This window comes from Panulirus ornatus, chromosome 17 (assembly GCF_036320965.1).
Source record: "Panulirus ornatus isolate Po-2019 chromosome 17, ASM3632096v1, whole genome shotgun sequence".
NCBI classification, from domain to species: domain Eukaryota; kingdom Metazoa; phylum Arthropoda; class Malacostraca; order Decapoda; family Palinuridae; genus Panulirus; species Panulirus ornatus.
In genome coordinates this window covers 50,718,397-50,744,987 of record NC_092240.1, presented here as the reverse complement: position 1 = coordinate 50,744,987, position 26,591 = coordinate 50,718,397, and the positions used below count along the sequence as shown (strand labels likewise).

General features: G+C 36.6%; 1 protein-coding gene across 10 annotated transcripts in view; it reads left to right on the top strand.

The window, feature by feature from the left end:
- LOC139754740 (cytosolic 10-formyltetrahydrofolate dehydrogenase) overlaps positions 1-26,104 on the top strand; it is a 79,573-nt gene extending 53,469 nt beyond the window's left edge. For 6 of the 10 annotated variants that reach the window (XM_071672461.1, XM_071672465.1, XM_071672468.1 and 3 more), the window contains exons 6-17: positions 3,621-3,818; positions 6,074-6,205; positions 7,997-8,208; positions 12,045-12,132; positions 12,896-13,084; positions 15,848-15,963; positions 17,570-17,791; positions 19,556-19,753; positions 20,151-20,340; positions 20,661-20,780; positions 21,740-21,990; positions 24,422-26,104. In XM_071672461.1, coding sequence (XP_071528562.1) covers positions 3,621-3,818; positions 6,074-6,205; positions 7,997-8,208; positions 12,045-12,132; positions 12,896-13,084; positions 15,848-15,963; positions 17,570-17,791; positions 19,556-19,753; positions 20,151-20,340; positions 20,661-20,780; positions 21,740-21,990; positions 24,422-24,677 — 2,172 coding nt within the window. In that variant the 3' untranslated portion in view covers positions 24,678-26,104. Of the gene's footprint in view, positions 1-3,620; positions 3,819-6,073; positions 6,206-7,996; positions 8,209-12,044; positions 12,133-12,895; positions 13,085-15,847; positions 15,964-17,569; positions 17,792-19,555; positions 19,754-20,146; positions 20,341-20,660; positions 20,781-21,739; positions 21,991-24,421 lie in introns of all 10 variants that reach the window. The other 4 variants (XM_071672470.1, XM_071672471.1, XM_071672469.1 and 1 more) reach the window with 1 other exon arrangement.
- The last annotated feature ends 487 nt before the right edge of the window (positions 26,105-26,591 follow it).

The following is a 26,591-nucleotide window of genomic DNA, read 5'->3' as shown; positions in this document are numbered from 1 at the left end:
GAAATGGCAATCATGTATAAAAAAAGTGCATGCATAATCAGACTCGCAACTTTTAGTCGTGTGTCTTGATAATCTTTTCATTTGGTGGTATTTCCTTCAGGTACTTAGCCCCTCCTTTGAAAATGCACTGTTGATTTTTCACCCACGATCCTGATTTTGATCATCAAGATTCTTATTGTACAGCATCTGTTCCCATACCTATGACTGCGGCTCTCACCTACTTTTAGTTTCTCCAGGTTCCTTTTCATAGTGAAGAAGCTGATACATTTTCTCCTGTAGGAGATACAGGGGATATCCTTCTCCAAGATATTTTGTAGTGTTTAGAATTGGGGCATAATTCCTTACCGCAGCAGCTTTAGTAAAATCGGCCAGGATTCTTAGTTTCAATGACTTGCTTAATGATCCTCTGTTTCTTCAGTGATGATGCCTGATGACTGTTGAGAATTGGATTGTTTGAACATTTCCAGCAATTCTGCTTTTATCTCTTGTGTATTTCTGCCATCACCATATTACTGTACTTGAAACAAGTTAAAAGCAGTTTTATAATGCTGGTGATAATAATGAAAAGCGTATGTGAAGAAATTGCAAGTAATTGGCTGATGTGGACTTCTCATCAAGGCTTCCTAGATCTTGAAATATGAATCCACCCTAGCATGTCACACAGCAGTAACGTGATATAAAAAAGTATTAGAAATCCCCAGTATGAAGGAGATTGACTTAATAGAATTTTCTATTGGACTGTCATAAGAAAATAACCAAAATTTCTTTTACAACATTTTTTCTTACAACATTTTAACAAGTGCTTATTTCGTTGCCATCTAATTATAGTTGCAAGAAAATCTAGCTATTTTGCCAAAATTGACAACTAAAGTCCAGTCAGCATTGTGATTGAACAAATAAACTTGAGTAAGATATTTGAGATAGCTGAAACTTTATTAAATGTGAATGGCATTTTGTAGCATGGTAAGAGAATATCATCATGACCATAAATTTCAAGAAATAAAAAGTGGTGTTAAAATTTCTGTAAAGTATAATTCTTTAAAAATTTTCCCTTCAGTTTTTATCCTGACAGTCTTAATAAAGATTTTGGTAAAAGTTTTTGTATAGTCACCCCTTTAGCAATACCATAGAGGTATAATGGCCATGGAAATAGAGTTTGGGCTAAAGATGGGCGATTGCATACTGAAAGATATGTGCCTATTGCGATCCCTATTTTCCATCTTTAAGGATATAGGCTGTGCCATAGATTTCCCTGAGCATTTGTACACCAGATGCCACCTACCAACCATACTGGCTCTTGGACTGTACGCTTGCTTCCATGAAGATTAATACTCAATGAAAATACTTGTCAGTAGAGGGGCATTATGGGTAGAGTGACAGTATTGGTGAATTGTGTTTTTTGTTTAAGGAAAGAGATGTATCAATAGATGTCCCAGAGGAGCTGTGCAGATCCCTGGAATATAGTTCCAATAAGGAAAATATGCAGAGATCCTTTGCTTAGAGAGTCCCGGTGCATTATCTTTTTTAAGATAAAGATTCTTAAGAAGTTGATTCTGAAATGCATTTGTTGAAGAATTTCTGAAGTAAATGACGTGCTAGACCAGGTCACTTGCTCATAAATGTACGTCCAGAGAGTAGGTGTAATCTATGAACTAAAATAGGTGACAGAATGGGAACTTAAGAGGAAGGCCTTGTCATCAACACACTGTCTTGCAAAGGAGTCTTAGATATAAAGTGAACAACAAAAGTATAATTTTCTATTGTTACATCATAGGAAAAGATCAGAGTATTGTTTTTAGATGATAATAAGGAAATTCAGTGTCACTGAGATGTGCAATGATTGAAGGAAGTTATGTGCCACTGGAGTGGTTCGTTTTGATTAAAGAAAGAGGTTTATAATCCTTTCACTGTGTACAAGTCTCAAATACTCTAAAAACCTCTTCATGATTTTTTATTAGGATTTTGTAGAACATAATTTTCTAGATACAGTATTATACTGCTGAACCTTGTGAAAGATTGCTTACCTGGGCTGTGTGTCTTTTAAGTTATACCATCTCATTACATGGACCATGTTATTTTGTAATCTTTCCGGACCTTTCTGAGAAATTCTGAAGAACACCAACTAATTTTGTTTACAATTTCCTTTAGTCTCTTTCTTAGTAAGAATGAAGCCAGGAACAGAAGTCTTTGTTTCTGGTGCGAGACATAAATGTTTCTGTCCTTGTGAAGGGGATTGTTAGGATTTTTTTTCTAAGAAAACCTGTAACTTCCTTATTAATGTCAAAGTTGGAGCTGCCATAGTTCCTAGATCATTTGCTATCTTTTAATTTTACAGAAAGTATGGTTGTGAAGTGACTTGATGTGATAACTGTTTTCAGTTTAGGTTTGGAATCAGGGATGAGATAATGAAGCTCATGCAAGTTCAAGGCAGAGTAACTTATATGAAGTGTGAAGATCATTTTTCTTGTTAGATATTAATCTAAACCCAAAGTGTCTTGCCAGAAATGAGAATTAGATTTAGGAATGAGCTCATGGTAATATACTTCAGAAAATTTCTCAGCAACATCATCCTTTTTCTGGTAGAGACCAAAAAAATGAAGATTTTTCATTATTTAGCTGAGAAATGCAGTTTTTCTTCTAACAGGTTCCAGTAAGCCTTTATCAGCAAGGTACATTTGTGGCTGGTCCACTAGTTGTTCAGTTTAGAAAAGGGGCTTTGACTTTCAGTGAGCACCTTTGATTGATGATAACCCTGTTTAATTATGGTTTACCTTACTTGTATGGCTCGTGGTGTGCTGTTATCAGAGGGAATGGTCCTGAATAAATGTTACATGTAAGTAAGGGTAGGTCCTTATTTTATAGTTTCCCTCAGGTGTTTTGTTAAGTTCATCCTCCTTTATGTGGCTGTTTTCATGGGTGCTCATAAGTCATAGTCTGTTAGTGAGAATTTGGGTTTTGAAGGATGAAATTAGTGAGAATTTGGGTTTTGAAGGATGAAAAATAATTTCTGTACCATAGACTGTTCCCTGTGAGCTTCCATTCATTTTCCTCTTCCCTTCCTTTTGGTTTCTCCTTTTAAATGAACCAAATTTCAATTCCAAACTGTTGAAGGCTTCTGGCTTCTGGCTCTGATGTCAGTGGTCAATGTGTGGGGATGCATGGTAGTTTGGCTGTGGTGTCACTGACCTAGGTCTCTGTAAAAGAGCATATGCCAACTTTTTATGTTTTATGATGGTTGAAAGACGGGAATCCTCAACGATCCTCCTCATTTTGGGAGATGAAGCAGTATTTTAACACCACCAAACATGTGCTTTTTCAGATGTTCATAGGCCTGTGCCAGTGGTAGGGAAATAGATAGCAGTTCTTCCTAACTTTGATTTTGTTCATGTTTTGGGTTTGTTAAACCAATTTTTAGAAGTTTATGGTATTACATATTGCTGGTATGTGATATATCAGTATGACAAGCTTGGTATGCAAGCAGAAAGTCAAAATCATATGAAGGCTTTAGAACTGGAACATAGTAACATGTGTTAAGAACTGTACATAGACATGTAATCAAAACCATGTGACAAATGAATTGATTTTTTTACTGTCATATGATTGGGAATTTCTTTCAACAGGCAGAAGCAGTTAGCATGGTAGCAAAGGGAACTGCTCCAATGATCACTCAGCCAACAGAGGGGGCCACATATGATCCTATGCTAAACAAGAAAGAGCTCTGCCAAATTAATTGGAACCAGCCTGCCGAGAACCTTCACAACTTCATCAGAGGTTTAGATTCATCTCCAGGAGCATGGACAATGATGGATGGTAAAGAGGTGTGTTAATAAAGTTTGTGAAGTGTATTTGATTTAGAATGCATTAATTGATGGTGCAAGAATGATTTTGATGAATTTTATTGATTTTTGTTTCAGTGGCCCCTAATGATTGTTAAGAGCTTTATGAAACGATAGGTGTATTACTTGTTAACAGATGATGTATCAGTAGTTATAGAATGTGTGTATGCATGCTTTGCCTACATGTTATTTTTAAGAATTCACTTTTGTATTACTGTGAATTGTGATATATATGCAGTTACTGGGGTTTTTTTGGAGTATCTCATTTCTTTTAAACCTATACCTTGACCTGTGAAATTTTAACTTCAGACTTTTGCACATGTCGTTTGAGAAAATTTACATTATTGAACTGCAACACAGATGCTTCATCCTAGTGACAGTTGAAATAAAGTTTCACTATAATATTCTTGATGAATAAAATTACCTTTTCTGACAGTAATAGAACGTCAGAATATTCATAGGTATTTTACTTCACATAATGATTTGATGTCAGGACAAAATACTGCTTGATTATTGTTCCTCCAACTGGCAATATACACACTTATCCCACCTGCCAGTAGTTTGTAAAGAAAAGACTGCTTCATAAGCATGACAATATATTTTATGATTCCTATTTGTACACTCATGAGGCCCAAATTCCTGAACACTACTGCACCTGTTATCCTATTAATTACTGCCTCCATAGTAAGTGTAGCAATTTTAGTATGCATGCAAGAAATCTTGACAATGTTGTGGGGAGTGAATGATGTAAGGCTATCACCCTTGTGGTGAAAATATTGGTGATTAGGACATTTGATAATGGTGAGAAACTTTTTGCTATAAAGAATTTTTTTTTTAGAGAGGAGGTTACATACCTCAATGAGTGTTTAATATGGATGAGATGGCTGATTTTGGAAATAAATGTTAGCCAGGACATTGTCCAGCATGGTAGAAAAGATTACTCTTGGGTTCAAGGCAACCAAAGACTACTTAATGTTTTTTTCTGGGAGAGAATGCTGAGGGAGATTTTAAGCTTAAACCTATGCTACTGTTTCAGTCAGAAAACTCCAGGGCTGTGAAGGGCAACTTTCATTAAAGTCTGTGTTACCTGGGTTTTGGCAACTTCTGTGATGTATGGACTCCCATAGCGTTGCAGTTATCATTCTTGACTTATGCATTCATGTGCCACCCAGGGTCAGTTGCATAGGTTCGAATCCTGGTGGCGGCAGTTGGTTAACAGTCACCCCAGGTGTTCATCAACCCTTAGGGCTTGGTCGATACAGTGGGTACCTAGCTCAGGCTTGGGTATTTATATGTACTGCATTAATGGGATGGCCTTGATTAGGGCCTCATTTGCCTGTGCTGTCTTGGCTAAAAAGAGAGAGAGAGAAAAAAAAAATAAGGATAATAAGTCAAAGGGTGATGTAAGTACCCCAAGTGCTCTTCTATCTTTCTCTCTGTCACTCTCTCACTTGGTATCTCTTGCTCCATTCCACCAGTACTTGAAGCCCTCATCACCAAATTTTTTGTTAAGTTTCCTTTAGATATCATGTGCATTACCTGTGATGTGGCAAGAGTTGCTGAAACAGATAACATTTAGACAGGAGTATTTGGTTGAAGTAATGGGTAGGAGCATTCGATAGAAGTAGTCAGTAGGAGCCTGTGTAGACACTGTGCTAGAGTTGCCCTCTACCAGTGGCCTGTTAAGGGTAAAGTGCTAAAGGCTAAGAAGTGGCACTAGAGTCAACTACTTATGGAGACTCTGTTGCCATGGCCATCCCCTTGGGGAGTACCAGTTGCAACAGGTATCCGAGTTATAGATAGATAGATGTAAACAGCACCAGTGCTTCTCCCTCCTTGTAACCCTTACTTCATCCCAGCCCACTTCAGCTGCTCATTAAGACCACATCACCCCTTTTTTAGTACCTCTTTTCATAATTTTTATTTTATACTTTGTAAAGCATGTAGTGACAGAATCTGGCATATTGGTGATGCCATCGTTTTTTTTTTCAGCTATAAATTAGATTGGAAAAATTTTTGTTTAGGGATGTAACCCATCTCAAAATATTGTTTTCTCTTGTATGACCTAAGATGTTACGACTTAAGTTATCTAGGAATATGATCCTGTCACAAGTGGGTTATGGGTGTATCTTGTAGAAATAATGAATTATGTATTGAGAGAGTATATTTTATGTCGTTTTTTTTTAAGTATCTCTTTTTACAAGCTAATTGTATCAACCACTATCTTCTGTACACAGGTAAAATTGTTTGGTTCCAAGGTTTATAGCGGAGCTGTACAAGAGGACCGTCAAGTGAAGATAGAAGGCCTGTCTTCACCTGGTATAATCCACAAAGATGGACTACTACTGACTGGAACAGATGGAAAGAAGGTGAATAGAGGATTATTTTGTAGAATTGTTTCATGGAATCAAGTTGGAGACAATACTGATGGAAGAAGTGCTTTTCTGTTTTGTGCATATAATTACCTATGTTATGTATTTGTATATCATGGAGGAAACTTATGTAGGCCCCACTTCTTAAAATTAATGAGATACACATTTTGAAGATACTGTTTCTCCACTTGTTCCTTTATGCACTACAGTTACCAAAGAATAATTTCTCTCATCTTGTCTAACTTGTGTCATGCTCAGTTTCTTGGTGGTTCTTGAAGATTTCTTTGAGAGTCTCACGGTTATTCATATTTGTTGAAATAGCTGATCTGAACCTGTCATGGTAGATTGATGTAAAATATTGCAGGCTGTATTTTACCTTCTCTTTTCCAGCATAGGCAGTACTGTAGGACACCTTCCTTATACATATTTTTGTTGTCCTCCATTGAAGCTTCTCAAGATGTTTATATTTTTTCAGATTGGGTGCCCAAATTGGCTATCAGCACTCTAGTTTGATTCTGATATGCACTGCACAGTGCCCACCAATGAAGGTGGCATGATTGAGCTGGAGCATGACCATAAAGGATAAATGAAATAAAACCATGAAAGCATTATATTCACCACCAATTAGTGCTTCACATGTTTCCTCTTTCCTTTGTATTCACTTCTTGAAATAACCAGGAACTGAATCAACAAGACTCTGAAGCTATTTAGGGTCCATCTTTGCCCAAAGCTCATGAATGGCCACCTCCAACTAAGGTAGTGACAAAGTATCCCTGTTGCCTAATTGCATTTTCTTAAGTTCCCGCAAGTATTTTATTGGATTCAAATCCGGTGAATTCCTGGGCAAGTCACTGGAAACCACTGCACAGTCATTAAGCCAGTCAGCGTCTAGTGTGGCAGGGAGCCACATCCTGCCTGAACACTTTAGCCTTGCACTTTTTGAGTGAATCTGGAAGGTGGTCACACAGTAGCCTGAGGAAATTTTGTCTTTTCATAGTGTCATTCTTTGGCAAAACTACAAGGTCCCCAACACCATAGTAACTGAAACAGCTCCATACCATGAGTGACGCAGGCAATTTTACAGTGCCTGCAATGTACTTTGGGTTGATTGGGTCACAGCCTGTTTGCCTGTACACATGCCTGCCACAGCCACCCATCACAGAAAAGGTGGACTCGTCACTCCACAAGACATTTCTGAACGTAGCCATATCTCACACCTAAGATGGGACAAATTGTGGATACATGTACCACTCAAAAGCTCTTGACTTCAGTATTCTCAAAAAGTACTGTTGTAATATTTTGATAGACATAGAGAACACAAGGTTGACTGGTGCCGTATGGTAACTTGAGTTATTATGGGGATGATGTGTTTACATTATTTTGTATTTGCTGGTATTTTGTTCCTGGTGATGGATGGGTCACTTCAGTTCATTTTTTTGTCGAGAATCTTCTTTATGTTGTTTAAATGTAACCTGAACATGGGCTGAGATTATGTAGTATCCTCAGTTTGCTTTGTAAAAGAAAGAAAAAATGAGACTTTGATGTCTTATCCTTTGTATTTTATACGTAACATTATAATTTAGTTTTTGATATTGTACTTATATTTGATCTGAGTTGATTGTAATCACTGGAATAATTTTTTTTGTCTAAGGTGTGACCATACTCATCATTGCATGGTGAGTTTACCCAAAGCATTAATTTGAGATTAGTAAATGTATGCTTTTAATTGTATGTGAATATAGGTTATTACACTGTAAGGGTTTATTACTCTTCTCTCCACCATTACAGTTGAATGTAGCTCGGTTAAGTGTGGATGGCAAGATGATGAATGCTTCTAAATATGGTGCAGCAGCAGAAGCCACCGAAGCTGTGGAGTTGACTGCAGAAGAACAAGAATTAGCCAATAAACTAAAGGATACTTGGAAGGCTATTTTGAACATTGAGATCAGTGATGAGACAGATTTCTTCAAGTCTGGTGCAGGTTCTATGGATGTAGTGAGGTTTGTATTTTCCTGAGTACCAATTTGTCAGAAAGTGTGATTTGAAGGTATGGTTATTCTTGTTGGAGTGACTGTTTTCAACACTGTAAAAATAGTGCAAAATACATTCCCTTTGTATGGTGAAAATAGCTTGAAATGGTATTTTCATCATATGTTGCATATGACAGGGAGATAATTACCTTTCATAGATTATTATAGGACACTTGCTTGTGTTTTGTATGGATTTTACAGATAGCTTTGAGCAACAGCAAGGGCATATTTAAGGATTTTGTTCCTGTTGCCTCCCTTTCACCTCTACTTCCTTGATAAAATATGTAAGACATACCCAAATGGAGTTGGAAGCCCAGAAACGGTAAGGATTAAATCTTTTGTATTGATAGTGACACCTACACATACAACAAATTCCTGATCTCTTAGGTAGACACCTACTGTGACACTTGTGATACCAATAATGGATGTTAGTACAGTGAGCAGAACCAGGTTTGGCGGCATATCAGTGTTGACATCCCTGAAATAGTGCTCGTGGTCACTGCAGGAAGTTTTAGTTAGTGGTTTCAAGTCGAGCTAGGTGAGGTATTGAGTCTTAATAGGAAATCCATTTCTGTTAGGGTCAAGCACTGTAGGTAGGAATGTTGAGTAGGAGTGTATATACATGGTACATCCCTAGTCAAAATCCATGTACTCTGTGTGGTAATCAAGCCAGTGCTTTATCTTCATGGGATCAGACTGTAAGTGGTGAAGAATTATTGGAACCTCCCCTCTCACCTTTATCAAATCCTGATTGTATCTGTAGACAGTACTTGATGATATGGCATCAGCGACATGTCATTCTGATATATTCTTTTGCTTTCATGCCTTTCGCTGTTTCCTGCATTAGTGACGTAGTGCCAGGAATAGATGAAGAGAAGGCCTCATTCATTCGTATCTGTTCTGTAACAGTTTTGTGTAATGCAATGAAAACACAGTCACCTGTCCAGAACCAGGCTGCACAGTCCTTTCCATTGTTTTCCCTGGCTGATTCATATGCCATACATTATCTTTAATAGTTTTCAAATCCTTGGAGGATAGGACTGGTTTTATATTTCGGATCAGCTCATTATCATTATCAGTAATGAAAACCACAGAAGGGAGACTGATATTCTGAGAGTTAGAGTGTGTATCATTGAAGTTTCTAGCACATGGCAGACTTGTACCATATGATGAAAAGAGCAGTTTATGCTGTTTTCACTAGCCAGTTGACTGTGAAGGAATTGGTACTTCTGTTTAGATGTAATAAAATGCTTTAATCTGTTCCTCTCAAATACCAAAATACTAGTGCCTAAACTACCACCCAGCAGCTTAAAAAGTGTCTCGTGATAGCACAAAGATATAGAAAAGTCAGAGAAGGGAACTAAGATGATACTAGAATTAAGAGATCTGAGCTACAAGGAGTTTGATGGCTACAAATCTGTCTGCCTTGGAGGAAAAGAGAGTTAGGGGTGACTTGATTGCAATCTTCAAGTTTCAGAATCTGTTGGACATTGTTGATAATGAATATTTCCTATTAAATGCAGTGATAGAGCAACCATAGGTTATAACAAGAACATAAGCAAGAAACTTGTTATAGAGGGTGTAAAGTTCTGTTTTTGTGCTGGATGGTTGGAGTAAACAAAGTGATGAAACTGTAAGTGGCAGGAATATGCAAGCGTTTGAAATGCTCCTTTTTTGTTAAAAAAAGTTTGAGATGGGGCTCCACGATTATAGAACTCTCACCTTGTGCTTCACAAATGCAGTAGGCATATGGAAGAGCTCTTTTCAAGTGGGTTATGGTAACCAGTGACATGCTGTAAGGTTTGATCTTAGGACTGTTGTTGATACTAATTTCAGATAAGAGACATGTCAAAAAGGATTGAATTCATACATGGATATGTTTGTGGTTGATGATGAAATCACGGAGAAGTAAATAATGACAAAGTTTGTATGAACTTCATGTATTTAAATGAACTTAGAGAAGCTCCAGAATTGGTTTGATACATGACTGATGAAGTTCAACCTGAGCAAATATAAAGTACCAGAGGTGGAAAAAGGCCTCAATATGACTGCAGTCTTACAGGCAGGGGAATGAACAAAGTGAATCTGTCCATGAAAGGACTCTGGGTTCACTGTTGCCATTAGGCAAATTGTTATGGAGGCATATTAGGTATTGGTCAGGATTAGAATTACATTTGGGTACTTGGATCAGGAAACGTTCATTAGATTGCAGCGTAGATTAGATTGAAATATGCATATCAAGTTTTGGCAGGACACCAAGAAACATAAGAATCTGAAAGAGAAGGTCCAGAGGAGGTCAACAAAGGTCATCCCTGAGATAAGAGAGCTGAGTTACAGAGAGAGGTTAGAAGCTGCTGATTTTCCCACCATAGAAGAGAAAGGAAGGGAAACTTGGTCGCAATGTTCTATTATCTATACCCTTGAACTGTAACACATCATTCATTGGCAAAATGTCAGCTGCAACATACATCCAAGACAGAACTTCTGCACACTGTATTAAATTGCATGCCTGGTGTAGCATCAGTAAACCATGTCACATGTTCCAGTAGGCCTCGTTACAACACCCATGCATCACTAAGCCCTTGGTAATACCTCTGTCAGCATGGAGGACTTGCATACATATAATGTCTCTTTTGTGACCTAGTACTTTTTACTTATTACAGTCCAGGGGGTATGTAAGGGACCGTAGAGGATTTCAGTACATAGACGTAAAAAGAGCAGTGCTTCATGGTAGGAAATCAGATAGTTGAAGAGTTGTACATAGTTGGAGGAGTTTTGAGCTGGATAGCTTGAAATGGGAAACCCAAGACCCATACTTCAAATTGAGATCTATTTTCATATTAATACCCTTTCAGTATTACTGAAAGAATTTTCTTTATAATGTGTGAAATATGAGTTAATGCTACATATGAAGTCGTGGCACTTGCTTGTCTAACATTGAAGAAAAAATATAAGGCAAAGCTAAATTGTTGATATCAGTAAGATCTCTGCATATTTCATTAATTCTAATCTGGTTAAAAGTTCTGTTCACTTTTTTATGGTTTTTGATTCAATAATCTAATTTTTATAATGAATAATACACTTTCTGGATAATATTCTTGTATCATGGTACCCCATGAAGAAAATTAGAAACATTTTGGCTCAATCATACCCACTAAATGCTAAGAATATGTGAGAAATATAACTATTGACTGAGGAAATGGGAAAAAATATGCATCTGGCATGGAATATCATAATCTGAAATGGTGCAAGTAGGATAATATAGAGAAGGCTCCATGTCTAAAGTGCCTCAGAAAAAATTTGTGAGCACATTTTTATCCATGGGAAGTGAAAAAAGGGAAACTTCAGGAGATTATGAGAATGTGTCCATATTTTTTCCCGACCTATTAGGTCTACTTTTCAGAATGTTACTGTACACATATGTTGCCAGGAACAGATTTCCCTTGCATAGTTGGGGAGGATTTTGTCTATACAGGCTTTAGTCAGCTAAGAAAAAGTGATTAAGTAAAAGAAGTTTACAGTCATGGTATAGTCTGATAAACCTGAATTTCCCAACCATGTCTCATAGCCAAAATGTCGTCCTCATTTTGTGAGTACTGTTGCTAGGTGGGAAAGGTCCCCAGTTACTAGTTACTGTAAATTCAGAAAGCTGTTTTGATTGTTGAATTATTTAAGTATTGCCACCTTATTTATCCTTTTTCTGCAGGAGGGGGCCAGTGACCAAGTCTGGCTGCATGAGTAGATGAGAGTCTAGCATTCCTTGTTGGCAACAGAAAAACTCACGCTTTAATTCTCTCTTTCTTTAGGTTAGTTGAAGAAACAAAGGAAATAGCTGGGGTTACTCTAGAAAATGAAGACGTATACATGGCTACAACATTCCAGGAATTTATCCAGGTAAGAATTAAGTGTACTGTAAATGTGTTTTTAGAGAATATGCTACATGCTCATTATACATAAAGAACAGCTGTTCTGCTCTGTGATATGTGTTGCAGATTCAGATGGCTAGAGCACCCCCCTTCTCTTCTCTTAGCTATTCAGGTGTTTGTAAGCCCATCTTCTGAAGGTGGAATGTTTATAGGAAAAGGAAAAGATAGGGGAAGGAATGGAATTTCCCAGCCATGCTGTAAAAGGAAAGGTGAAGATATCTTGCTTATGATGCTTTATTTTGTAGATTTTTAACTCTGTACAAATTCTTTTTTAACTCGATTGATAATCGTTGTATTTTTGTTGTATATTTATCGAAGTTTCCCCCCATGAGAGAGGCAGTTCTCTTTGTTTAATATGAATGGATATGAAAGTTGTTAAAGATGAAAAGGAGCTTTGTTACCTGAGCCACAAAGCAAAGCAAGTAAGGTAAAGGCTAAGAAGGCTTAGAATGCGAGAGGTGTTAGAATTATTGTAAAGCAATTCTCGGTTTTTGATTGTGATGGGTTTCAAAAGTCATTCATGACAGTTACAGGGCCCGAGAAAGCAAACTTTTTTTTATTTTGTAGAGATTCTTCTCATTTGTTCATCCTTTTTTAAGGTGAACAAAGCTGGATTTTAAGTGACCTTATGGATTGTGCCCATTGTTTTGACTGTTTTATTTTGGTATATCATTGAAGTTTATAATTTTAGCAATTAAGTGCAATTATGATATTAATGATGTACATTTCAGGTAATGGCTATAAGGTTGCGAGGAGGAGACACAAAGCCAGTGTTTGAGTATGATTCTGTCAAGATGCATGTCAACAATATGGATATTGAATTCCCTCATCAGCTCTTCATTGATGGACAGTTTATTGATGCCACAAGCGGCAAATACTTGAGGAGCATCAACCCTACCACAGAGGAGCTTATATGTGAGGTATATCTTGTGATTATTCATTTGTTATATTATGTTTTGATGAACTGTCAAATACAGAAGAAGAAAATTGTTGTCGTATTTTTAATTTATATTTGACATTCTTTTTGTTTAATCACGATAAATAACTTGTGGGCTCTAAGTATCTCCTTAGATAAAGTCATTCATAATCTTGAAGTCTTCTTGAATTAGGTGAGTGAATTAAGTGTATTTAAACCTCGGTATTCTCATGTATTTGTAACATTACGATTAGAACTGTTGGGTTAGTAAGAGATATGTGTTGAACAAAATAATAGCAGAAAAGAAAGGAAACGTTATTGGATTAGCAGATTTAAAAGTGCAGTAAGAGGTGACTACATAATGTTGGTATTTGAATATAAAGGAAAGGGATGTGCATGAAGAGGCTGTGAAAAGAGCTTTTGTTATAAGACTAATCCTTATCGTTTTTTGCAAAAGGTGATCCAGTAGCCTAAGTATTTTAAACAAAATTTGAAGTTAGAATAAAAAGATTTTCATAGCCATATAGACCCGGTGCATCACAGCCATTTAAACTTTGATAGATTGATAGAATCTCTGCTGTCTAAACCTGCATCATACCTAGTGAAGTACTGCATCATGTCCCACTTTCGTATGCTCCTCACAAAATTTTGTTTGCATTGCATAGCTTGGTTCCGGGTGGGTGGGTTACATCTTTCCACAGTGGTTTCTCAGCATAACTGAACTTTATTGCTTCTGTGGGAGATTTGTTGCTGCTGGCACCATACAAAAATTCATTGCTGCACTAGAGTGCAAATCAGAATTAAAAAATCGATTGGGGTGAATAAAACTGTCATAAAATGATAGCTTCCTCAGGGTTAAGGGGAATTAGATAATTGTTTAAGGGAAGTCAAATAATCAGCATGAGACAGAGTACATAGATATTTACAAGATCTGTTAGAAAAGCTAGGGACAAAAGATCTCCAAATGTCCAAACCATTTCAATACACAGTCTTTATAGATGTTACTCATAAAGTAAATAGGGTAGAAACAAGCCTTGTCACATTTCTGTTTAATTGCATAGCACCTATTCTTGGACCGTAGATGGTTGAATTTGCCTATGAATTGTTTATTTCTCATTCTGAAAGAATAAAAATATTTTTGTACAGCTTGATTAAAGAAAGGGTCTATCAGGAGTAGATAGAAAACTTTACAGAGAGGTTAGAGGATTAAGGCACCCAGAATTTAAAGATTACACAGAGAGGTTAGAGGATTAAGGGGCTCAGAATTTAATGTAGCCCTAGTACCCACAATGCCTGGTCATCAGCTGGACAAGGGAAGCATACTTTACCTGAGTAGATGCTTATCTCGTGTGAAACCCACCAGATTTCTGATATTGCTGGAAAAAATAAAATGAGTGAAGCTGCACATAATGGGTCATTGCATAGCAAGGAAAGAGTGTGAGACTATATTTCTATAGACCATGGAACTCTGGACTCCAGATATTGCTTAGCATCAAGGATTATGGATTCTTGAATCTTGATCTATATTGTGAAATAAAAAAAGATAGTGAATGCTATATGCTAACCCAGCTTAAAGCAGTATCTCAGTATAGGGACTTATAGGTACTGAGTAAAACTCCTTATCTTATACTTGAATTGCAAGTTAAGTTAGGTTTCTTGCCAGCACCATGCTATTCACTTACCATAGGTGATGCTCTATACATAAAGACACTGAACAAGTTGATGGTATCAGTGCACCCTAGATACACTGCCACATTTATTTCTGACCATTCACTAATATGCCACCATTTATTTTTGCACATACTCTACTTACATAAAATGCTCTTGTAAGCATTCAAAAGTCTTCCATGTATGTCATGTGAAGTCATCACTTTCCCACGAAATTTATCATATGCCTTTTCTCAGTCCATATATCTTTAGATCTTCCATAATACTAGTCAGAATACAACAGTTCTTGTCTACATACGCTCTTCTGATCCAAAGTCACTCTGTTTTTCTCCTCTAAGGGATTCATTAATCTCTTTAATACTAATCCTTTTTAATTACAGTCGTGCTATATTCCATGCCAACTATCCTAAGCAAACATTTTCTGTAATTCTTGCCATCACTTTTATTATGTTTCATTATGCAGTAAATATTTACTGTACTGTCTTTGTTACACCGTAAGACGCATATCCATTTTTCCATGCACATTTTCCAAATCTGTAACAGTTTTGCATCCATTCTTCATTTCACTTTACCACTCTTTACATATTCCCAGCTTTCTAGGATTGATATTGCTTCTTACACTATCTTCGTAATATCATCTTCCTATTGCTTCCTCCCCTCTAACATTATAGCCAATCCTTTGTATCAGTTTCCAGATCTCATTTAGCATCTTCTTTAATTGTTTTTTAAAGTTTTCTCCATCTCTTACAGACTTCTTCATTATTTTCAAGCATTTTTCCTAATGTGTCTTTGCGCTCTCATTCCTTACAATAGCTTTGTCTTTTGCATCTGTTTACTTTGTTCCATAGTACCTTTTTATTACTCCTTAGGCTTTCATTCAAACTTCTCTTAAAATCTGTTTGTAATTGCATTTCTTCTGTTTGAATAAAATGTCTTACCTTTTCCATTCAGGACTTCACATTTTCCACTGTTTCTACCATTTATTACTATTACTATCATTAAGGAAGCATCAGGAACAAACAAAGAGTGTTTGAATAGAATACCTTGATGTGGTTATGAAGAGGGTACTCATGACCATTATTTTCCTTTTAACTGACAGGTCGATGCTGCTGGAAAGGCTGATGTTGATAAGGCTGTTGCGGCTGCTAAGAAAGCTTTCTACCAAGGACCATGGGGCAGTATGAATGCCAGAGATCGAGCAACTCTCATATTCAAGTATGTCTTACTATCTGCTTTAATTAGGTTGTATCATTGTAGTACAATCTCGTCAAAGAACTCACTCCTGAAGAGTCCATCCTTTCTACTGCAGGAAACTCTGGAGAATGATAACGATGATAATGATACAATCACCTCTGTATATTTTGCTCTGCTGCCCTGCTATTGTGTGTGCACTTGCACTGTCCTCCTTGGCGTTTTACTGGGCACTGCACTGACCAGCCAAGTAGAAAAGATATGTGCAAAGGACATGAAAATAATGTTTGAGTTACTGAACTGTTTTCGGACTGGTTGCTCTTTTACTTCTTGTGCTTATAGTTTTTGCAAGCCCCAGACTGTATATGGCATACTCATGCTCAGCTTCCAGAAGTACGTACCCTTTATGGCACATGAGCAGTCATGGGGTTGATAACTTCAGGTTGTCAGCATCCCATCCAGGTCCATGTAGACTCAATAGGGTGTATATTTCATTAAACATTTATGGTAAGCTTGAAGAGATGAGAGTTTGAATGGTAAAGTTGCATCTTTTTGAAAATCATGATTAATGGAGAGCAAAGAGAGTGAAATGTAAAGTGTTGAGTAGAAATTTGAAAGAGATGATGTACAGAGATAAACAAAAGCTAATGAAGATCTCATAAGAATTAACGAGGATTTGAATGAAAAACAAGCTTTTTGAAAGGAGGTAATTAGTGCAGAAGAGATGTTTGCGAGTAAATTTAGTTACCTAGACAAATGTGGGACTTTCTTAACAACAAAGACTGAGGTTTGCAAGAGAGGCTGAGGTTTGCAAGACTTGGAGTCTGAAGTTTATGGAAGTTATGGCAAAAGAGATTAAGTTATTGGAGCAATAGGATTAGAATTTTGAACAGAATTAGATACTAAAGAAGCAGAAAATGCTGTTTTACGTTTTGCTTAGAAAGTTTGTATGGGAGTGATTTTGTGCTTGATGATTGAATAAAGTAATTTTTTTTAGATGTAAAGATAAAGAAAGTAAAAGTATTGGAATTATACTGGAATAAATGTAATTAGATATATTACATATATGCTAGGATTGTGATTGGTTTCAAAGTTTTCTCCTTATAGGAAAAAACATGGTTGATTTAGAAATTTAAGAGAAGTTGTAGACAAACTTTTTGCACTTATGCATTATGGTATTAGAGGAAGTTGTAGGGAAAAAGAAATTGCTTGCATCATTTATAGGAAATATTTTTGAAAGCTCTGAACTCTCTTGCTAAAGTTCGCATAATCACTGGTTTTACTAAAATTACTTATGGTGGTAATGATGTAGATTTTGTTATTGCTTCTGGTTAAATTGTTTTTTACCCTCTGGTGGGTCTGATTTGTAAACAGATATTGTGAAATCATCAGCTTGTTCCTGTCATATGGAAAAACTTAAGATCTCAAATCCCCTTCCCTAGTAATGGCTAGAAGTAGTTTGACTTATTACCCCATTGAAGATTATCATTATTCTCAAGTTTGCTTGATTATTATAAAGTGAAGTCATGTAAACAAAAGGGCATTGAGTATTTGATGCAGAAAGGCCTTTATATCACTGCAGTTTTTGCATTTAGCTGCAGATTGGATATTATAATTCTTACGTTTTCAGATTGGCAGATCTAATGGACTTGCACAAGGAGGAGTTGGCTACAATTGAAACTATTGACTCTGGAGCAGTGTACACTCTTGCTTTGAAAACACACGTAGGCATGAGTGTTGACACATGGCGGTACTTTGCAGGCTGGTGTGATAAGATTCAAGGCCGTACTATCCCTATCAACAATGCACGGCCTAATCACAATCTGACCATCACAAAGAAGGAACCAATTGGGTAGTTATATGTATTTCTTTTTTTTGTTTCATACATATTCACGATTTCCCAGATTAGCAAGGTAGTCTTAAGAAGACAGAACTGAGCCTTGGAAAGAAAATCCCCACTTGGCCCTCTTCTCTGTTCCCTCTTTTGGAAAAGTAAAAACTGGAGGGGAGGATTTCCAGCCCCCCTGCTCTCTTTTAGTTGCCTTCTACGACACAGGGAATATGTGGGAAGTATTCTTTCTCCCTCATCTCCAGGGATAAGTTATATGTATTATTTTGTTATTATTAAAGCAGTTAATGTTTTGAATGTGCTTGTGCACTTTTATTTTGTTTTGCTTTGAGTAGGACTAGAGCATTTTTCTTGTGTAATGCACCATGACATCTACAGAATGGATGCAAGTGGATGTGGCCTTTTTTCTTGTTACTTGTGCTCCCTTGCTAATGCAGGAAACAGTGATCAAGTATGTTACATCCTCTAGAAACAATTTATCCGCTCTATAAACTGTGCCCCCTCTGCCAATTAGCCCACCCTATCAGAAGGAGGTTAAACAAAGCTGAAAATCACTGAAACTGGAATGCTCTAGAGCAACCAGTGGATGGCCAGCAATCACCAGCATCTACATTGTGAAGCAAAGATTCTTCCACTTCCCATTTCAACATGCTTGGCACTCAATTCTGTGCAACAGCATTAGACCCCAACCACTCATACCTCACACCTCAGTGACCTCAACTCACAGTACCCTTATACATAAATGCCCATACATGCTCTTATACATAAATATGCATGTCAACATATACATACACAGACATATATGTATACACATGTACATATTCATACTTGCCTGCCTTCATCCATTTGTGTACCCAGACACTTTGTACATGTCAAGAAGGCAACTTAAAATGAATTTAGTATTGGAACGTAAAGCTTTACAAGCTGTAATAATTTCTTCAGTCAGCTATCAGGTCCCATGGCAATATTAATGCCTGTACATGAGCACAATTGGTAATTCAGTAAATGAATGTCTCGAAGGTTGCCAGTTTAGACATTATAGGGTACTCTATCATTATGTCAGTTTGTTGAGAAGTATTCTTTCGTCTGAAACTGTAGCCTTCGCACATTCTGCTATTAGCATCTTGGCAGTTTCATATTTTTGTGTATTTTAATGTCAGATAACCAGCTACAACATTCATACTGTTTCTGAAGAAATCATCTTGTGTTTTACCATCCTGAAGTGAGATATCAATTCTTCTACAATGTTAGACTTGAATAACAAACTACATGTTGAAAGGATGTCCCCAGTACCTTAGTGGCATATGGTTGGTGAGTTAGCTCCATGAAAGGATGGTAAGGGTAAAGAGCAGAAATAAGAAGGAACAGAGAAGGAGGCTAAGTGAGTATTTTCCCTCTGAGGCTCGGTCATCTGTTTTTGACTGTACCTTGCTGATGTGGGAAATGGCAAATATCTATGAAGAAAAATGAGTATAGTGCAGTGCTTAGATGTTTTTGTAATGTACAGTATCATAAGAAAAGCTAAGAAAAACTATTTAGGGAAACTAAATGGCACAGAAAGGAAATTTTTTATTTTCATTCACTTTAATGTAGGATTTTTTTTTTTTTTTTACTTTCCACAGATATGATCACATGATCACATTTTTTTTTAGAAATTATGGATGATAATACTTTCATACTTTCTTGTTTCCTCCGGATATGAGGACATTCTCTGATAGAAATCATTGATGATAATACTTTCATATATTTTTTTTTTCTTCTTATCAGTGTATGTGGTTTAGTAACTCCTTGGAACTACCCTTTGATGATGTTATCATGGAAGATGGCTGCATGTCTTGCTGCAGGTAACACTGTGGTCATCAAGCCTGCACAGGTGTCCCCACTCACAGCTCTCAAGTTTGCTGAGCTTTCCGTTAGGGCTGGTATTCCACCAGGTGTCATCAATGTCCTCCCTGGAACTGGTAGGTTTTGTGGCTATGAGTAGTTTCAAATGGTGATACATTGTTTAAATAACATTGTAATGAAATATGAGGTAACATAATGCATGAGACAGGAATACATCAGATTATACTGAAGAGTTAGAATCTAGGAAATGTTTGCATTTTTGTTTTTACCTAAGGTTTTAGACATTAAGACAGTGTGCCTCTCGTTATCCAAATGTTAATCATTTCAAATAAGCCTCTGATCTCCACTCGTCTCTCCATTATTTTGATTTTTTTTATACGAATTGTCTTCAGCATTATGTTATGAATTATCTGCTATGGTAAGTATATTTTTTCTTACCTGGACAGAAGTAAACAAGTTAGTTTAAAGATTTCTAGATATAAGATAACATATTGATATTCATTCACCTTCCAGGTAGTGTTTGTGGTCAGGCTATTGCAGATCACCCAGATGTACGTAAACTAGGCTTTACTGGGAGTACAGAGATTGGTCAAGTGATCATGAAGTCCTGTGCAGAGAGTAATTTGAAGAAAGTATCCTTGGAACTAGGTGGAAAATCTCCGTTTATTATCTTCGCTGACTGTGATCTTGATAAAGCCGTTCGAATGGTTAGTGATGATAAGTGACAATTTTCATGTAAATGGCTTTAGAATTAAAGGAAATTTTATGTTAACTAAGCTTACATGCACCCACACATGCATTTCTCAAAGATGGTGAAGTACTAATGATGGAGATTTTGGTTATAAAATGGGAGGGATTTGGATTTTCATGGTGGTAGTGAGTTAGGGAGACAAACATTCTTAGTGTATACAGGAAAATTTCCCCGTACCAACTTGTCAGTAAAACACACATTTGTAAACCTGTATCTATCAGTATTTCCCTCAAACTTAACCATGGATTGATGTACTTTTGGTTTATCTTTTTATAGGGTATGAGCAGTGTCTTCTTCAACAAAGGTGAGAACTGTATTGCTGCTGGGAGATTATTTGTTGAAGATTCCATCCACGATGAGTTTGTGAGCAGAGTTATAGAAGAGTGTAAGAAGATGGTATGTTGATAAAATGTTCAGGTCTTCTTTACTTCATTTGAACAGTTTGAACATATATCCTATCTGTTAAAATGAAAATTTGACTGAATTATAGGGATTCATTGTAAAGCAGTTTCTTGATAAATTTTCCATGCTTTTGAGACTGCAAAATAATATTCTATCCCTGGGGGATAGGGGAGAAAGAATACTTCCCACGTATTCCCTGCGTGTCGTAGGTGACTAAAAGGGAAGGCAGTGGGGGGGGGGGGCTTGAAATCCTCCCCTCTCATTTTTTTTTTGTTTTTTTTTAAATTTTCCAAAAGAAGGAACAGAGAAGGGGGCCAGGTGCGGATATTCCCACAAAGGCCCAGTCCTCTGTTCTTAATGCTACCTCGCTAACGCGGGAAATGGCAAATAGTATGAAAGAAAGAAGAAAGATGGAGAGGACAAGTGAAGGGAGTCTCACGAAGAGGATCAATATATTATAAGTAGAGGGAACACAGGTGTAGGGAGGCAGATGCGGAAATGGGGAGATGGAGTAATGTTCAGACCATGATAAGGTACAACAAAAGTGATTTTCCGGTGTAAAGTGTGATCGTGGGTGTGCTTTGGATAAAAGGAATTGGAGCTATATTTTTTATGGTGGAGGATGTTGTTAATAGGCTGCATCATTGCATTTGAAGTGGTCAAGGTAACCATAGATAATTCTGTGGGGTTGGTTGTGGATGGTATTTCCATTTCGGTGCATTTTACTCAGTGACAAGAGAGTGGATGTGTGCAAATAAGGCCATTTTGTTAGTTCCTAATGCTACCTCACTAATGCAAGAAAACTGTTGAGTGTGAAGGAAAAGATAAGGAAAGTGGGAAGACATCAACACTTGCTTTACTGAGTATGCTCTTTTTATCGGCTTGCATTTTCTAAGACTGATATTTTTGGTGGACGTGTATGTTTTCCTAATAAATCATTTGTCTGGTCACAGGTAATTGGAGACCCACTCAACCGTGGCACTGCTCATGGACCACAGAACCACAAAGCTCATTTGGACAAGCTGCTGGAATACATTGATATTGGGCTGAAGGAGGGTGCTAAGCTAGTGTATGGAGGCAAGAGAGTCGACAGACCAGGTTTCTTCCTTCACCCAACTGTTTTCACCAATGTTGAAGATCACATGTACATTGCGAAGGAAGAGAGCTTTGGTCCAATCATGGTCATATCTAAATTTGGAAATGGGTAAGTTAATGTTATAAGTAAGTCACTGTTGTTTTCTTCTTGTTAGTTATTGCCTGACCAATTTCCAGCACAAGAAGCACTTTAAGGACCCATGCTGGATCATGGTCTATCAGAGTAGCAAGATACAAAAAACTTAATCCACTGGAACACGTCTCTGTATCCATCTCTTTATGGGCTGATAACGACAAGAATTGCTAATTATCTTCCAACCTCCATTCATAACGTGGGAAATGCACCAGTTGCCTGAACCTGGCTATCCTTCAGAAAAATTATATGATTTGAAAAGCTATATCAAAAGTATATAGGCTATACATTTTAGTAAAATGTAAATGCTTTGATACTGTGTGGTAAGTACACAGAAAAGAGGTTTTGTAGCTGTGTATATATGAGCCTTGTGAATCTTTGGCCTTCACCTTAAGTTACAATGTCATAAGTCAAAGATTTATCCATCAGTCTAACTATCTGTTTTCATTATTACAAAGATAATGGAGTGGATTAGGTAATACAGCCTTTGAGTATCCCATATACACATCCTCGTCTTGGGCCCAGTATAGTAAAATTTTTATGAGCTAGGGATGAACTCTGCCAACATTTATGAGGTAAATGAGGCACACTCAGCCACATATATGTTCATATTTACCATAAATTTTAGTATGTGATGTTTTTGGTGTAATATATGTTCATTAATGATTTCTTTAATATATACACTAGGTCATAAGTCTCGCTTAAACATCATAAAACAGATTTTTAGGTTATGTGTTGCCATAGGTTTTTGATAATTATGAATGTGTGATGCTCTTTCTGGTCAATTTTTTTCTTAACCCTAATAATTTGTAATCGATTGCTTTGTAATATTTTATACACCAGATGATCAGTTTTTCAACAGCTTCACCATTACTCAAAAATTTTGGAGAAAACTTTTTTTTTGCCTTATGTGTTTTTTCACATGCATTTTAAGGCTAGATAATGTGCAGGAAAGGTTAACATGTATTTCAAACCATGAAAGTCTCCAGTTAACCCAACATTGAATTTCTGGTGAAATTTTAAATCTTGGGCCATTGTGAATGAAAGGAAAATCAGGGCAAGGAAAAGAATGAAGGAATTAGTCAAGAGCTTCTCGGATGCCTGTACATCCGACTTTTAAAGTCGGAAAGGTTATAGAAATAGGAGATGAAAGAAGGAAGAGATTTCCCACAGCTTTGGTGTCCAAAGGGAAGGAGGAAGTATCATAAGTTAAATCTTCTGTGGATGATATCCACACAGAAACCAAGGAATGGTGCAGACGAGTTGAGATGCAGGTCCAGGCCGTGTTGGCAGGGACAGTTACAAACAGGTCGCAAGAGCAGCAACCAAAATGATGCTTGTAGAGTAGGGAGAGGGTTGCAGCATCTTGGTAAATAGAATGATACTTAGAGCGAGATGATGCTTGGAAAATTTAAAGGACTGGAGACAAATTTTCAAGAGATGGAGGAAAAGCCAACTCAAATATGTTATTAATATTTTATGCGAGGGTGAAAAAGAACCCATTAATATTTTATGAGAGGGTGAAAAAGAACCCTGTAATTATGAAATAGCTGCTCACAATTGAAATAATTATGGAATCTAGATATCGCACCCAACTTTTTGAAGCAGTGTCTTTAATGTTGACTGTAATAGGATTCCAGAATTAGTGGAGGATATGGCTATGCACAGCATGTTTATATTATTGCACGAATGAATTGTTTTGTAATTGAACAGATGGAAATGAGTGATATTAAAGAGCAGTTAGAAATTAACGTTAGACTATTGAGGATCATGGGAAGAAGCAAACAGTTAGTGTTCTACAGAGGAGTCGTATTTGAATTTCCAGATGTTGCAGAAATAGTAGAGGGAACCAGGTTTAGGAGCATTGTTAGAGATGAGGTGGGTCCCAGTTGCTTGTTGTCATTGAGTTACCTAGTCCTCCTTGGGTGATAATGCCATTCCCATTTGGCCCTGGAGAATCATGCTAAGCATTGGAAAAACTGTTCTCTGTATTGTTCAAGAGAACTAAGGTGAAGATATCTGTGCTGGCACAGAAATTATCTGTGAGCCATATGGTGTATAAGGCATGGATAATCATGGCTGTGGCATTCGGTCTTTATAAGATCACTAAATATCTGTAATGTTCAACTATTCAGGTAGAAGGTATCCAATCTGAAGTCCTTAGAACTGAGCAGTGTTTGAATTACCAATTTTTCAGATTACAGAGACTGATCTGTGCAGTTGGGTTTTCCAGTTTTTAAAGTATATATGCCAATATTCTCGTGCTCCTGACATGGGCTAAAATTTTAGGTAGAACATGGTGCCAAAAGCTAGAAAAGAAGTTACTTCCCATGGTCTCTCATACACCAACTGTATAGCAATTGTTTTTTTATATGCAATGAAATTTATATTTGTTTTCCCCTTACAGAGAAGTTGAAGAAGTGGTAGCACGAGCCAATAACACAGAATTTGGTCTTGCCTCAGGAGTTATGACAAAAGACATAAGTAAAGCCCTCCTTGTGTCCGAGAAACTAGATGCTGGCACATGCTTCGTCAATACTTACAACAAAACTGATGTTGCTGCTCCATTTGGTGGATTCAAGCAAAGTGGCTTTGGGAAGGATCTAGGAGAGGAGGCACTCCATGAATACCTTAAAACTAAGACAATTACCTTTGAGTACTAGATTTCGTGACACGTTTACATAATTCAAGGCGTAGGTAATACGTTAATCTCATTTTAGCTGTGGAATTCATGGTTTCAGCAAAATTGCCTTATTGTATTTAAAATTTGAATATAAAATTATTGTTAAAGTGTATCAAGATGAATATTTTGTCTCATGATTCGTCATATCTTGTTGTAGTATTATAAAACCTTTATTTCATTCCTTTATGAACTATTGAAAGTACTTTGTGATTTAATTCCATCATGAAATTCAGATTGTGACGGTACAGCATGATAAATGATTTTTAGATGTTTAAGAACAAATTACTGTATATAATTCATGGATTTAATATACAGAAAATCATTTAGTTAACAGTTATTGTAATCTTATATGGAAAAATCAAAGGCAAACAATGTAAATAGATTAGGAAACTAATTAAATATTTCTAAGGAAAGATAAACATGTACCAAGGACAATGTGATACTTTTAACAAGTGATATGTCGTCAGGAAACCTAGGTCCTACTCACCTTTCTAAACAAAGGACTGGTACGACTGGATTTATGATAAGAGGGATGAGGTTGTGGGAGGGTTGGACTGAATAAGTTGTATGAGGTATAGGTTTTTTTTACGGTTATGATGATATGCAAGTGAAATTATATAAACTATTGACATTTTTTTAAATCAATGTCCATGCCTGATTTTTTATTGATAATCTCAGGGCTAGGATAATGAAAAGTTTTCTAAATTTATATCTAGGTACATGAAAATGTGATGAATGTGAAAATGAGGCCATCTTTGCCTCTGAATTTAGAGTGTACGAGTCATTGGAATGAACTCGACTGCTTGTATTTTTGTACAATTCATGTTTTTGAAGTGCAGCTTGCATATTTTGTCAAACGTCATTCAAAACAGAATGAGGACTATTCTTGTATTCCTAATGAAAGTTTTGTGCTTGGATGAAAGGGTTGGAAAGTAAATATGAAAGTGGACAAAATCTTGTGTATCATGTAAGGATAATGTTATGAATGTTATTGTAGCTTGTGTTTTTTGATGGCGAGTCTTGCTCATAAGCAATTGAAGCATATGGTATATATTTTACCCAGAGTGGCAGTATGTGTGTCTTGTCAGGTTTTGTATACACTCGGTATTCTCTAATTTACACACTGTGATTTTTGTGTTCAGAATTAGCTGTTTTTCTTAGAAGCAGAATTACCAGGTTGTACAAAATTATCCCATAAGAAATAGTTAATAGCTCCACTGTAGATTTTTTTTACTTCACAAGCTCAAAATACCAATCAGTCATTAACAGTTATCAACAGACAAATATTTCGCATAGAAAAATATGTATGGCAAAATACAGCATTCTTGATGAAGGAATGTAAAACCGTTCATATTGTAATTGTTTTCCATATGTAAAATGTCACTCTTATAAAACATTTCATAATGACCCCCTGTTTTCATAGAACCTTTTTATATAAAGATGAAAGGCATCACTCAGCCTTGGAAGGATATACTTTCGTCATTGGATTTTTTTCCAATGGATATTGCAGTTCATTGTATATGACAATCATGACAAGGAGGGAGAGTATGTTTGTGGACAGAATGCCAGCAGTCCACGTATGGTCGCTGCACAAAGAAAAGACACATGGGTTACAAAACAAAAAAGTATTTTCATAAGTGAAGTTGCAGAGGCTGTGTCTCCCTGATCCATCCCACTGAACTGGGAATGGAATAATGAAGGAAGAACACAAGAGAATTTTGAAAATTATATATATCTACTTTACCACCCCTGAAGGGGATTATATGAACCCTAAGCCTCCATACTTTAGGTCTATCAATAACTGATCTTCACAGCAAATTTGAATTCACATACACAAAATTTTTATCGTAAAACATAAACATATACACTTAGATCTTACAAAAATACATATAAA